At 39.2% G+C, this 15,452-nt stretch overlaps 1 protein-coding gene across 2 annotated transcripts in view; it reads right to left on the bottom strand.

Moving 5' to 3' along the window:
* Positions 1 to 15,452, bottom strand: part of POLR3B (polymerase (RNA) III (DNA directed) polypeptide B) — a 136,810-nt gene that overhangs the window by 102,784 nt on the left and 18,574 nt on the right. For both annotated transcript variants that reach the window (XM_011975527.1, XM_011975528.1), the window contains exons 8-9: positions 13,821 to 13,938; positions 12,099 to 12,207 (exon numbers count right to left, since the gene is read on the bottom strand). In XM_011975527.1, the coding sequence (XP_011830917.1) occupies positions 12,099 to 12,207; positions 13,821 to 13,938 (227 nt within the window). The remainder of the gene's footprint in view (positions 1 to 12,098; positions 12,208 to 13,820; positions 13,939 to 15,452) is intronic.

Raw genomic sequence — 15,452 nt, 5'->3', positions numbered from 1 at the left:
CACTTAAGAGGTTTCAGAAACCCACTTAAGTGTTTCAAGGTGGCAGCAGCAACGTAGGTCTTTGTAGATTCCATATGGTACTAGGGCTCACTCCTTCACACATTTGCCTGGAATTTTGCCATATCAAGGAACACAGCATAATCTCACTAAATCTCTCTTGGAAGAGCAATAGTCTGCTTCATAGAAGTGAGGGGAAAAGTTATGTTTGCATTAAAATTCTTCCTTCAGCTGTAGAGAAGACAAAACCAGAGGATAATTGTCTAGTTAGTGCTGATGCCCTAGTTCTCAGTTCTCCACACAAAAGAGAAAGGAAGGGAAAATCAAACCCCAAGTTCCAGTGCAGAAGATCCAGGACATTACCCTGAGGACAACACAGGCATCTATCTAAAAGTCCAGAGATCTGAGGTGTTCGTCCTAATATAATACCAACAACAGACACAGACATTACAACTACCACTGTCATGCAACCTCTTCGCCTCTGTTTTCTTATTTGCATAAATGAAAAACCAGATCCCTTCCAGCTCAAAATTCTGTGATTCTACATTTGACCTTCAGTGGTCTGCATTCTATAAATTTGATTTGGATACTTTAGGATCCGATGTAAACTTCTAGAAAGTTTTGAAGATTTGGGGGGAATCTGAATAGATCCCATGTCCCTTTTAGGCCAACTGCAGTGGTTTTAAAAACCTTCATAGATTCTTTGACACTCCCTTCAAAAGGTGGAGACTAATTCCCCACGCCAAGTGTAGGCTAAGCTCAATGCCTCACCTCTGTCGAAAAAATGTGAAGGTGGCACGTATGATGACTTTGAAGGACTGGTCACAAAAGGCACTACAGCTGCCTGCTTGCTCTGAGAGTGCTCTCTCTGGGGGAAGATTGCTACCATGTCACGGAAACACACAAGCAGTCTGTGGCAAGGTCCAGTGATGAGGAACTATGTCCTCTTACCAACAGCCAATGAGGACCTGCAGTTTTCTGTCAACTGTCCTCGGGGTGAGTTATCCTGGAAGTAGATCCTCCAGCCCACTTCAGTTCGGCCTTCAGATAACTGCAGCCCTGGCTGATATCTTTTCTTTTTTCCTCTTTGGAGAAGGGGTCTTGCTTAGTTGTCCTGGCTGAAGTAGGTAGGTATTCACAGGTGCAATCACAGTGCTCTACAGCCTCAGGCTCCTGGGCTTAAGTGAACCTCCCGCCTCAGCCTCCTGAGTAACTGGGACTACAGGCATATGCCACTACGCTTGGCTTGTGACTGATATCCTGGCTCATGAAAGACCCTGAGCCAGAACCACCCAGCCAAGCAAGTCTTAAATTCCCAACTAACAGAAGCTGTGCTACAATTTGTTACACAGCGCAGATAACTAATACACCAACTTCTGGAATTAGATTCACTATCTGAATTTAAAACAATTTGTTTAAATGTACAACTTGTTTTGTTCCTTTTTTTTTTTTTTTTTTTTTGAGACAGAGTCTTGCCCTGTCGCCCAGGCTGGAGTGCAATGGCGCGATTTCCTCCCATACAGAAAGAGATTGTATCAGATTTCTTATATGCTACTCCTTTTTTTTTTTTTTTTTTTTTGGCAAACAAGTTCTCAGGACGCAAACCCTTTTCCTATAGTTTTTGCAGTCTTTTTTTTTTAAACCTCCAATTTGATATGGATACATTTATTCAAACGGATACTAGAAATAAGCTCCACTATTTAAAAATTTTACACAATTTCATTAAAACACTTAGCCTTTCATGGATTAAAAGATAGCAATCCTAAAAAAAATTATCGGTTCTAACTTTTAAACAAACAAACAAAACTAGATTATTCTTAGCTCAAGCACACCGACTTGTATCTACTTTGATGGTGGTGGCATATATGTAAAACCATCTACACTTTCTCTTTGGTATGCAAGTAGCCAGCCACAAATATTAGAATAGAATTCCTTTCTTTGGTGTTTAAATAACACAGGTTAAGTTTCCCTAATCTGAAAATCCAAAATGCTCCAAAATCTGAAACTTAAAAAAAAAATTAGGGGGAGAGAGTTTTTTTGGTTGGTTGTTTTTGTTTGCTTTTTTTGGAGACAGAGTCTTACTCTGTCGCCCACGCTGGAGTACAGCAGTGCAATCTCAACTTAGTGCAACCTCTGTCTCTCAGATTCAAGTGATTCTCTTGTCTCGGCCTCCCAAGTAGCTGGGACTACAGGCGTCTGCTACCACACCCAGCTAATTTTTGTATTTTTTTAGTACAGATGGGGTTTCGCCATGTTGGTCAGGCTGGTCTCAAATTCCTGGCTGCAAGTGATCCACCTGCCTCAGTCTCCCAAAGTGCTGGGATTACAGGTATAAGCCACCACGCCTGGCCAAAGCCACCACACCTGGCCAACTTTTTTAAAAGACAGGGTCTCACTGTGTTGCCCAGGCTGGGATGCAGAGGCCATTCACAGTCACAACTGCAGTGCACACTATAGCCTCAAACTCTTGGGCTCAAGCAATCTTCCTACTTTACCCTCTAAAGTAGCTGGCACTACAGGCACAGGCCACCATGATCAGCTTTCAAAATCTGAAACTTTCTGAGTATAGACATGACGCTCAGAGGAAATACTCATTAGAGTATTTCAGATTTTGGATTTCTAGATTTGAGATGCTCAACCATAAGGATAAGGACAATGCCAACATTCCAAAATTTTAAAAAACCCTGAAATCCTAAATACTGCTGGTCCCAACCATTTCAGATAAGGGATGCTCAACCTGTAATGAAAAGGTCTTTCCTCATTTGACGTATGGATTGCCACTTCAAGTTGTCCTGGTGCTGAACCTAAGTGGTAATTTTACAACTGCATAAAATTCTCAAATGTCCTAACAGGGATCTAAACAGACTGCTTAGGCCTTCCAAATATTTCTAAGCTATGAAACAAAGATACGCCAAGCACATGGTAAATAACACCATATGTGCAGAAAGCATGATTACTGCCAAAGCTTTGCTCTAAAAGGACTAAACTCTTCCTATATCAAGTCACTAAATACAGGGGCGATAACTCAGTCAAGTTATCATCAAAGCACACCAGCTGCAAAGACCGAACTGACTTTATGACTATTTAGCCTTCAGTAGTCACAGCCACAAATAAATGACATATTGCTATGGAAACGACAGCAAAATGCTGAACCATTTTACTTTAAAGACATAATTTAGACATCTGAAAACTGGCTTTATATGGACCTCTTTGTACTCCAGATATCTGAAATCATTTTTCCTAATAAGTCAAAAGTAAATCCTACATAATAACCTTATGAAAAAATAGCAGAGATAATACATTTCAGCAGGTTCCCTACACTCCAGAAATCAGCAATACCACTAAATGAAAATAAGGGGAGGTGCACTATAAAAAGTGGCATGAGGTCTTTTTAGATATCTACAAAGTATGACTTTTAAAGACAAAAACAAAGAATACTAATGAGCAGAAGAGACTGATACACACACTAATGATAACAGGTTGAAATACACTGTGTGAAGGCGGGAAAGGAAAATAACTTCTTAAAATATCTACTATTCAGAAATCTCTAATGTTTCTTTAAAGTAGACCAAAATCAATCTATTATTACTCACAGTAGTCCCAGCAGGTAATAAGAGAACTGTGATGGCCCTCTCTAACTTTGTGACTGTTTCTCTTTAAAGAAGAAAAATTTTGGCCAGGAACGTTGGCTCATGCCTGTAATCCCAGCATTTTGGGAGGCTAAGGTGGTCGGATCACGAGGTCAGGAGATCAAGAATATCCTGGTCAACATGGAGAAACCTCGTCTCTACTAAAAATACAAAAATTAGCTGGGCGTGGTGGTGCGTGCCTGTAATCCCAGCTACTTGGGAGGCTGAGGCAGGAGAATCGCTTGAACTAGGGAGTCAGAGGTTGCAGTGAGCCGAGATTGTGCCACTGCACTCCAGCCTGGTGACAGAGTGAGACTCCATCTCAAAAAAAAAAAAAGATAAATTTCCATATAAGTTAGTTCCCAGGAAACACTGCCCAGCACCCTTGAAATCTGACCATCTTTTCTGCAAAATCTTTCAAACTACAGATGCCATCATAAGAGCAGGCTACATAGTTGCGAATACAAGATGTAAAGTGGGGAAGATTCATGGGCAGGAGAACCTTTGTAGTGATTCAAGTCCATAAATAAGGCTGATCTATGTCTTAAAAGCTTTCTCCATCATATTCAGACTCAGCATGGAATCTGGAAACCCTGCTGCTCCTGTCACTTTCAGCCAATTGTTGGTTACAATCAACAACCATCAAGTCCTAATGACTGTCAAGGTCTGTGTTAGGGCCACACAACACTCAAAGAGAAATGATGTGTCTTTTCTGGTATCCCCGTTTGTCTTCCCAGGGTTTCTGACTAAAGAGAACTAAGGAAAGCAAAAGGGCACTCCCCTTCCGGGACTTTTCAAAAAATACATGATCCTGTTTGCTCTTCACGGTAACTCTCTTAAACTTCTCACCTTAATAGATGAGTTATCCAAGCTTCAAAGAGACTGGAAATTACGCCCAAGGTCACATAGCTAATAAGTGCAGATGCTGGGATTCAACCTAAATCTGTCTGATTCTAAGATACCCAATACTCTATGCTGCCTCCCAGATGGAAAAGTCTAAACAGTGGTTATCAAACAAATTCCCATCAATTTATTAAAACATACCTATTGTGGGAGACCAATAAAAGTGATCATTCATGACCAAAATATTTAGCTCATTTATCCAAACTAAAAATTTTAAAATATTTACTGATTAGAATGTAGTGGATATGTTTCAGGAAAATAATTGGCAACATGTACCAAGTTTTTTTAAAAAAATTCCAATCTTAGGAATAAAGTCTCACAAAACAATCAGCAACGTGCACAAACAGGTATGTATAACAGTCATCCTATGGTTGTATTTAAGAGGAAAGCCTTCGGGAAAAAAATGACACCTAAATGCCCCACTAGAGGAAAGTGGTTAAGTAAATTCCACCACAAGTATGCAACTTCTACACAACAGTCACTAAAAACGATGATGCAGATCCATAACAGGGAAAGCTATTCATAATGCATGGTTAAGTCAAAAAAATAAAAATTTATGTGTATATCACAGAAGCACAGGAAAATGATCTGGAAAAATATATCCAAAAATGTAGGTATACTTTTAAGTGGCTTTCTAACTTTAAATAATGCAAGGAATGTCTTTATAATCAGAAAGGGAGAAGTCTGAAACCACAACTACTGGTTACATAAATATGCATAGTGTTAATTTACAGCCCTATTCTAAAAAGGATTTAAGTCAGCTGTGTGTATGTAAGCATATGTGTGTATAGATGTACAATATAAATGTTAAACAAACTTGACAGAAGAAAGCCTCTTTTTTTTTTTTTTTGAGACGGAGTCTCGCTCTGTTGGCCAGGCTGGATGGAGTCCAGTGGTGCGATCTTGGTTCCCTGCACGCTCCGCCTCCCAGGTTCACCCCATTCTCCTGCCTCAGCCTCCCGAGTAGCCGGGACTACAGGCACCTGTCACCACACCTGGCTAATTTTTTGTATTTTTAGTAGAGACAGGGTTTCACCGTGTTAGCCAAGATGGTCTCGATCTCCTGACCTTGGGATCCGCCCACCCCGGCCTCCCAAAGTGCTGGGATTACAGGCCTGAGCCACTGCGCCTGGCAAAACTGTCTTACTAAACTCATCACCTAGCCAAAAAGCAGTACTTAATATGTTTTCTGATTTTAATGTATGCATGGGTCTAGTCATGCATTTTCCATGAGTGATAGAAGATTATATGCATTATAATTAATTTATAATTTCTGGTAGAAAGAAAGCAGTACTATGCATCTTCAAGGGTCTATAAAACCTTCTAAAAAAAAAAAAAGTCCTTTGGATGCATGGGAACATACTGCCCTCTGCTGGAGATGTAATTCTACATCGTTAGATAAAATTGTCTTTTTTTTTTTTTTTTTTTTGAGACGGAGTCTCCCTCTGTTGCCCAGGCTGGCGTACAGTGATGTGATTTCGCCTCACTGCAATCTCTGCCTCCTGGGTTGAAGCAATTCTCCTGCCTTAGCCTCCCAAGTAGCTGGGGCAGGCATGAGCTACCATGCCCAGCTAGTTTTTGTATTTTTAGCAGAGATGGCGTTTCACCATGTTAGCCAGGCTGGTCTTAAACTCCTGACCTCAAGTGATCCACCCGCCTTGGCCTCCCCAAGTGATGGGATCATTGGCATGAGCCACTGTGCCCAGTTCCCATTAGATAAAATTTTCAATATTCATCACTATGTACATAAAACACTGCATTGGACACTGTGGGATCCCTATAAGAAAAGCCAAAATTACTTTTGTGCTTAAAAAACGCAAATCCTGAAGAAAGAAAAGAAAAAGTATATTTAAGAATTCTTCCTGGGCCCTCTGATATGGTACTGCTACTATGACTATCATCATCATCCTGAAAAGAAAATGGCTCCATCTCATTTATAGAACTCAAAAGCACATTCGGCTACAATAAACATTTTTAAATTTCCTAAAACTTCCTTCACACAATTGCATTTAGAATATGGATGCTTCCTGAGTTAAAGAACCTGACTTGTCAACATCCATTCAATACTTATGAACCATCAGGGGTTCTCTTCCTAAATCCCAATCATCAGGTTGATTTGAGGGCTACTTTCCTCCCTGACTCCTACCCTCTGTCACCTGGTTACAACTTTAACAGTAAAGACTCAATCCTTTCTTTCTTACTCCTCTGAGGTTTATACCCAAAATACTTTTCCGTTTTAACCAACTTAGTTCAACCTCAGAGGATCTCTTCCTTTGTTTTCTCTAATTTTGACTCAAAAATTATTTCCACTATCATACTATTGAAACTGAATAAATATTATACATTTCTAAAATTATCTGAAGCATCCAGTATCTCCTCAAATAATCTGAGCTCTTCATTTCAACTAAACTGGTTATCGAGATTCATTTTGTACCTATATATCGGTTATCATTATCCATGGTAGTTATGTTCTATCAAGTTGCTGAATCATACCAAATACTGAATAGTAAATACTGAACCATTGTTCCAGGAAAAATACAGGGCTAGGTTCCTGTGAGCCTATGGTTACAACATTTTCCTCAACTAATCAATACAGAATCTTATTTTCTGTGTGCTTCTTTTAAAAGATATTTAAGGCCAGGCGCTGTGGCTCACGCCTGTAGTCCCAGCACTTTGGGAGGCCAAAGCGGAAGGATCACAGGGTCAGGAGTTCAAGACCAGCCTAGCCAACATGGTGAAACCCCATCTCTACTAAAAATACAAAAATTAGCTGGGCGTGGTGGAGGGCACCTGTAATCCTAAGCTACTTGGGAGGCTGAGGCAGGAGAATAGCTTGAAACTGGAAGGGAGGTTGCAGTGAGCGAAGGTCGCACCATTACACACTAGCCTAGGTGAAAGAGCAAAACTCCATCTCAAAAAAAAAAAAAAAAAAAAAAGATATTTATCACTGATTCATTAACTTTGAAGTCAGCCAACAGCACTATAACTCATGCCTGAATAAAGCTTATCTAACACATATTTCCTCTGGAAGGCACATCACAGCCTGTTTGTCCTTTGGAACACCTTGACGGAACTTTAGCATTACACTAGGGGGCCATCTTATACTGCAAATCAACAAAGCACAAAAATACAAAAAATACGGCACTAAATAGACTGCAAAACAGACACTTGATTACAACATAAGGGCTGAAACAAGAAGGCGGAGTGTTGCCTTGTTCAGTCTCAGCTGGGAATATGTGCGCTGGGTGACTTAAGTTTTTACCACTCCATGTCAGTGCATATCTGTAAATAACCACAAAAGCACCGCAAGTATTGATTCTGGGGTTATGTATAAATTTTAGCAAGTAAGTGAATTCACAAACAGGGAATTTGCAAATACTGAGGATCAACTAACTGTATCACACAATGCCAACTATTTTTTTATTTTGCTTGATAACTAATACGACAACTTAACTGTTCACTGAATGTATATAGTATTTATGTCTTAGAGCAGGTTAAATGGGTCTCTGTGTCACTATAGGTACATATCATTTTATCATGCTTTGCTTTATTGGGCTTTGTAGATATTGTCTTTTTCCAAATTGAAGGTTTGTCCCTGCTTGCAGACTGACCCTGCTTCAGGCAAGTCTATTGGTGTCATTTTTTCAACAGCATGTGCTCACTTCATATCCCTGTGTCACATTTTGGTAAATTCTTGCCATATTTCAAACTTTTTCACTGTTATGGTGACCTGTGATCAACGATCTTTTTTTTTTTCTTTTTTTTGAGACGGCGTCTCACTCTGTTGCCCAGGCTGGAGTGCAGTGGCGCAATCTAGGCTCACCGCAACCTCCACCTCCCAGGTTCAAGCAATCATCCTGCCTCAGCCTCCCAAAGTAGCTGAGATTACAGACGTGTGCCACCACACCCAGCTAATTTTTATATTTTTAGCAGAGATGGGATTTCACCATGTTGGTCAGGCTGGTCTCGAACTCCTGACCTCAAATGATCCCCGCGCCTCAGCCTCCCAAAGTGCTGGGATTATAGGCGTGAGCCATTGCGTCCAGCTGATCAGCGTTCTTTGATGTTACTATTGTAACTGTTTTGGGGTTCCACAAACTGTGCTCATAAGAGATGAAAAATTTAATCGATAAATATGTGTGTTGTGACTGCTCCACCAACTAGCTATTCCCCCATCTCTCTCCCTTCTTGAGCCTTCTTATTCCTTGAGATACAACAATAGTGAAATTAGGCCAATTAATAATGCTAGAATGGCTTCTTAAGTATGCAAGTAAAAAAAAGGGTTGTATATCTGTCACCATAAATCAAAAGGTAGAAACGATTAAGTTTAGAAAGAAAGGCGTGTCAAAAGCTGAGACAGGCCAAAAACTAGGCCTCTTGCACCAATTAGCCTAGTTGTGAACACAAAGGAAAAGTTCTTGAAAGAAATTAAAAGTGCTATTCCAGTGAACATATCAACGATAAGAAAGGGAAACAGACTTATTGCTGATATGTAGACGGTTTTAGTGGGCTGGATAGAAGAGCAAACCAGCCACAATAAGTTAAAGCATAATCCTGAGTAAGGGCCTAACTCTCTTCAGTTCTATGAAGGCTGAGAGAGGGGAGGAAGGGGCAGAAGAAAAGTTGGAAACTAGCAGAGGCTGGTTCATGAGATTTAAGGAAAGAAGCCATCTCCATAACATAAAAGTGCAAGGCGAAGCAGCAAGTGCTGATGGAGAAGCTGCGGCAAGTTATCCAGAAGATTTGGCTAAGATCACTGATGAAGGTGTCTACACTAAACAACAGATTTTCAATGTAGATGAAATAGACTTCTATTGAAAGACTTCTAACATGCTGTCTAGGACTTTGACAGCTGGAGAGGTCAATGCCTGGCTTCAAAGCTTCAAAGGACAGGCTGACTTTCTTGTGAGGGTCTAGAAAAAGAAGTTCAAGTCAGTGCTCATTGACCATTCTGAAAATCGTAAGGCTCTTAAGAATTATGCTATATCTACTCTGCCTGTGCTCTACCAATGAAGCAACAAAGTCTGGATGACAGCGCATCAGTTGACAGTATAGTTCACTGAATATTTTATGTCTACTGTTGAGAACTGCTAAGAAAAAAAGATCCTTTAAAAACATTACTGCTCATTGATAATGAACTCAGTCACCAAGAGTTCTGATAAAGATGTACAAGATCAATGTTTTTGTGCTTGCTAACACAACATCTATTCTGCAGCCCATGAATAAAGAAGTAATTTCAACTTTCAAGTCTTATGGCTATAGCTGCCATAGATAGTGATTCCTTTGATGGATCTGGACAAAGTAAACTGGAAGCCTTCTGGAAAGGATTCACTCTTCTAGATGCCAATAAGAATATCTGTGATTCCCCTGAATACGAGAGACCCTAATAGTTAGGCAGGAATATCATCATTCCTATTCAGCCTGAAGAAGTTATGGAAGATGGGTCTTCATCCTTCTACGAACCTTAGGACTAGGGTTGTCTTATAAAAGGGAAAGAGGGAAATATGTCAGAGGTGTTCGAACCACAGTGACTCTCTCTTGAACAGGGGCTGAGACCAACTGGGCTGCATTCCAAGGAGGTTAAGGCATTCTTAGTCACAGGATGAGACAGGAGGTTGGCACAAGATACAGGTCATAAAGACCTTGCTGATAAAACAGACTGCAGTAAGGAAGCCAGCCAAAACCCACTAAAACCAAGATGGCAATGAGAGTGACCTCTGGTCGTCCTCACACTCCTACCAGCGCCATGATAGTTTATAAATGCCATGTCAACGTCAGGAAGTTACCCTATATGGTCTAAAAGGAGGAGGAAACTTCAATTCTGGGAACTCCCCACCTCTTTCCCAGAAAACTCATGAATAATCCACCCCTTGTTTAGCATATAATCAAGAAATAACCATTAAAATGGGCAACCAGCAGCCCTTGGGGTTGCTCTGCCTATGGAGTAGCCATTCTTTTGTTTCTTTACTTTCTTATAAACTTGCTTTCACCTTAAAAAAAAAAAAAAAAAAAAAAGAATGTCTATATATCTGTGACTCATGAGAAGAGGTAAAAATATCAACATTAACAAAAGTTTGAAAGAAGCTGCTTCCCATCCTCTAGGATGATTCTGAGGGGTTTAAGACTTTAGTGAAGAAAGTAGCTGCAGATGTGGTGGGAATAGCAAGAGAACTAGAAGTAGAAGTGGAGCCTGAAGATGTGACTGAATTGGTGTAATCTCATGATATAACTTGAACAGGTGAGGAGTTGCTTCTTAATGATAAGCAGAGAAAGTGATTTCTTGAAATGGAATCTAATACTGGTGAAGAGGCTGTATACATTGTTGGAATAACAAAAAAGGATGTAGAATATTACGTACACTTCATTGACAAAGCAGCAGCAGGGCTTAAGACAACTGACTCTAATTTTTGAAAGAAGTTCTACTGTGGGTAAAATGCTATCAAACAGCATTGTGTGCTACAGAGAAATCTTTCACGAAGTAAGAGTCAATAGCTGTGGCAAACTTCACTGATGTCTTATTTTAAGAAAATGTCATAGCCACCCTCAGCAACCACCACCCTGATTAGTCAGTAGCCACCAACACTGAGGCAAGACCCTCTACCAGTAAAAAGATTCTAACTCACTGAAAGATTATGACTCAGATAATTGTTACAATTTTTTAGCAAAAAAGTATATTTTAATTGAGGCATGTATTTTTTATACATAATGCTATTGTACACTTAACAGACTACAGTATGGTATACACATAACTTTTGTATACACTGGGAAAGTAAAATATTTGTGTGACTCACTTTACTGTGATATTAGCTTTATTGTGGTGGTCTGGAACAAAACGAGCAGTATCTCTGAAGTATGCCTGTATCTAAGAACACTATACCATTTCAATATTGTTTCTATGGAAAATGTTTTTTGCATTCTAGGCCAACAATTCACAAATAAGCTGATTTTTTTCTTTAGTTTTGAGATAGGGTCTTGCTGTATTGCCCAGGCTGGAGTGCAGTGGCATGATCACGGCTCACTGCAGCCTTGACTTCCTGGGCTTGTGTGATCCTCCCATCTCAGCAATCCAAATAGGTGAAACTATAGGCACACGCCACCAAGCTTGGCTAATGTTTTTATTATTTGTAGAGATGAGATCTCACTATGTTGTCCAGGCTGGAGCAGAGTGGCACAATCTCAGCTCACTGCAACCTTTGCCTCCCAGGCTTAAGCCATCCTCCCACCTCAGCCTCTTGGGTGGCTGGGAGTAGAGGTGCACACCACCACAGCCAGCTATTTTTTTTTTTTTTTTTTTTTGGTAGAGATGGGGGTTTCACCATGTTGCCCAAGTTGGTCTCAAACTCCTGGGCTCAGGCAGTCTGCCCATCTTGGCCTCCCAAAATGTTGGGATTTCAGGCATGAGCCACCATGCCCAGCCAGCTTTCAATTTAAAATACATCATATGACTGACAACTTACATCACAAATCTTTCTACTCCAAGAATTCCTTACCTTCCAAATCTCTAATTATATATGTAAATAAACCAGAGAAAGAATTCTTATAATTTTCAGAAGAGAGCTGCAGCTTTACCTTAAATATGATGACAATGGGTATATCTTCTGACAAAGTATTATGCCTCAAATAAAATCGTCCTTGTTTCACAGCCATATTGGTTCTGCTTTTTTTCTCATGGGTAGAGCTATGAGTAAATACAAGTTGGTTAAACTGCATCCCCACTGAGTTTCAAGCTAATAACATGCAATAGCACTGATCATTAATCAACAAGGGTCAACTGATCAACAACAATGACAAGGTCCTTTCTAGTAAGTACTTTAAAAAGACAATCCCTTTCCTGCCCAGCTGCCACTTCTGTGAACATTTAAAAACATGATAAATTTTTCTTTGACTTTGAGATTATGATGGAAGTTCTGTGTGTGAATGAGTGACAACTACTTTCTGACCAACTTCACTTTGACTCCACCTGAATACTTTGATCCAGTGTAGAGCATATATACAAGGCCAATTTTATAATATGGGCCTTAACCATAAAGAGGAAATTAAAAAGAAATGAATTTATGTGAGTTTTTAAACTAGTAATTCAACAAAACATACCCACAGTCTTGGTATATAGTAAAGCCAAAAGAAAGGAATATCCTTCTATTGGTATCTGTGTTAGTTATAAAATTTCTAATGGATTTCAAAGCATTTTAAAAGCTCTAATCAACCACATTAGTAACACACACAGATTACCTGCTACTATGCATTGTTACCCACGTTACTTATATTAGCTCTAATCTTCTACATAGTCAGACTTTGAAGTATTATCTCAAAATCACATAGGAGGAAACCAAGACTTAGAGAAGTTAAGTAACTGCACGTTCCAGTGCCTCATATCTAGAAAACAAAGGCTTTAGGATTCAAATTCAAATTGAAATTGCCCTGGCTCCAAAGTTTAGATAGTGGGAAGACATGGACTATAGAATTAACTGTATCTGGGTTCAAAGGCTATCTACCCCTTACAGTCAAGGGCTGAGCTTAAGGCCTGTTAGTTGTAAAATGAAGATGTTAACAGTACCACTTATCTTGGAAGACTGAGGTGACAAATAATATATCTAGTATTTTGCCTGGCTGCTGGTAAGTACTCGACGAATGACCATCATTGTTAACTGCCTCTCCATCAGAAAGAAAAGTACAGAAACTCTGAGTTAATCAGTTCGTTGTAGGTTATCAAACGGGAAACTACTACACTCTGACATCTTATCTATGCCACAAATCTTTCTATTCCCAGAACTCATTAACCTCCACATTTCAAATTACATGTGAAAATAAAAAGTTACAGAAGCCTCGAAAGGGATACTGTTGTAAAAATGAGTACACTGTGAAAGAGGCTGGTCTAGAAAACTAACAATAGGGTGTTAAGTCCATAATAGAGGTCATTTAGTATTAAGGGTCAAATAGTCCCTGATCATACTGCTGCAGGAATACACAAGTAAATGGTAAAAGGCTGAAAAGGAGCATGAAAAACTTAAGAGTGGTTTTATATTTTTTCTCTTTAAAAATCTCCTTTCATGTTCTATAAGCTAAGATAAAATTCAGCTTAAACAGTGACTTTTCAAACGATGTCTCAGACTCCCATCACTGAAATTTTAAAATCAATACCCTATGCTTCCAGACTTTCATAATAAATTGAATGCAGATAGCTTAAATATTACAATGCCTGCTTTTAGAGGTAATAACTGGCTCCCTCTGTATTGAAAGATAGCCATTTAGGACTAATTGAATGACCAATATTTTTTAAGGACACCATCTTACCTGGTAACTGAAGCTCCAACGGCTCCTTTTCTATCAGCCTCCACGATGATCCTGTTCTTAGACAGCTGCTCTTGGATAAGAATAACTTTTTCTACTCCTTTAACAATGAAGTAGCCACCTACCCAAAGGAAACAAGAAAAACTTCATCATTTATTCCTCAACCAGTGTTGATTTAGTAATGGCAAGAATCTTGTGAATCAGATTACCTTTTCTACTGCTTCATGGCACTGGCTAACACTTGATTCAAAGGGGTTTGCTGATTTTATTTTTTGAGAAAGGATCTCCCTCTGTTGCCCAGGTTGGAGTGCAGTGGCACAATCATAGCTCACTGCAACCTTGAACTCCTAACCTCAAGTGATTCGCCCGCCCCAGTCTCCTCAGTAGCTAGGACTACAGGCATGTGCCACCATGCCTAGCTAATTTTTAAATTTCTTCCAACAACAGGGTCTCACTATGCTTCTCAGGCTGACTCGCTGTCTTAAGCCATCCTCCTGCCTCAGCCTCTCAAAGCGCTGGGATCATAGGTATGAGCCATTGTGCCCATCTGATGTTGTTTTATGGACTGAAGATCAGCACATTATTTTATACAAATGAGCTATATTTGTATAAAATCTTGAGGACAGGAAATATATCTTATTGGTCTATGAATCACCAGCCCCTGATATATGTAGAAAGTGAATGAAAAAACAAGTTAAATAAATTAGTTGTCAGAGCACTTAAGTACAAGTGTAACTGACAATTTTCAATATAAACTGAAATTTACTCTAAGTTTTCTAACAAATCAGTGATAATGGTAGATTAAGATTAGGTTTCCAAATAATATTGCATATTCGAAAAAATTCATGCATCATCATTTTTTTTTTGCACACAATTCAGAGTAGGATAAAGTAATACTTCATTTTATACCTGCAGAATATAAGCAAAAACAATACAACATATTCGACTTATGCAACATTCTGTTACAGTCTAGTAAAGTCACATTCTTCATTAACTTCTTTCCAAAACTTCTGAGATTCTACAACAATGTAACTTTACAGGAATAAGATTAAAGCAACTATAAGTTCAAATAAATCAATGTGAAATATGAGTTAAAGAATTAAGATAAACGTCCTGTTAAGTTCTAAGTTTGAAATTTTACAAAAGAAATTGCCTAGAAATAGGCACAAAAATAAAACTTTTCAAAATGTAAACAAAAAAATACTTTCATCTTCCCCTGGCTTTACTGCATTTAAAACCGCCTGAAGTGAAATACTTGAGCCTGAAGTGAGATACTTGATTTTTTTCAACGAGGCAAGGCCAGTAACTTTGGAAGATTATTCTTGAATTTTTAGGCATACCAAAAGAAACCGCTGGGCAAAGATAGAAAAGACTGACAAATCATGGCAATAAACAAGAATGTGGCATATTAAAGTCTTAAGTCTGAAATAAAAGAAGAAACAGTATGTCTTTGAGAAATATAGACTAATAGGGCTGGGCACAGTGGTTCACACCTGTAATCTCAGCATTTGGGGAAGCTAAGGTGGATGAGTCCAGGAGATCAGCCAGGATGACATAGCAAAACACCATCTCTACTAAAAATACAACAATGAGCTGGGCATGGTGGCACAAGCCTGTAGTCCCAGCTGTTTGTGA

The sequence above is a fragment of the Mandrillus leucophaeus genome, unplaced genomic scaffold, assembly GCF_000951045.1.
Source record: "Mandrillus leucophaeus isolate KB7577 unplaced genomic scaffold, Mleu.le_1.0 Scaffold157, whole genome shotgun sequence".
NCBI classification, from domain to species: Eukaryota; Metazoa; Chordata; class Mammalia; order Primates; family Cercopithecidae; genus Mandrillus; species Mandrillus leucophaeus.
The sequence above is the reverse complement of the archived record's forward strand: the minus strand, read 5'-3'. Positions and strand labels throughout refer to the sequence as shown.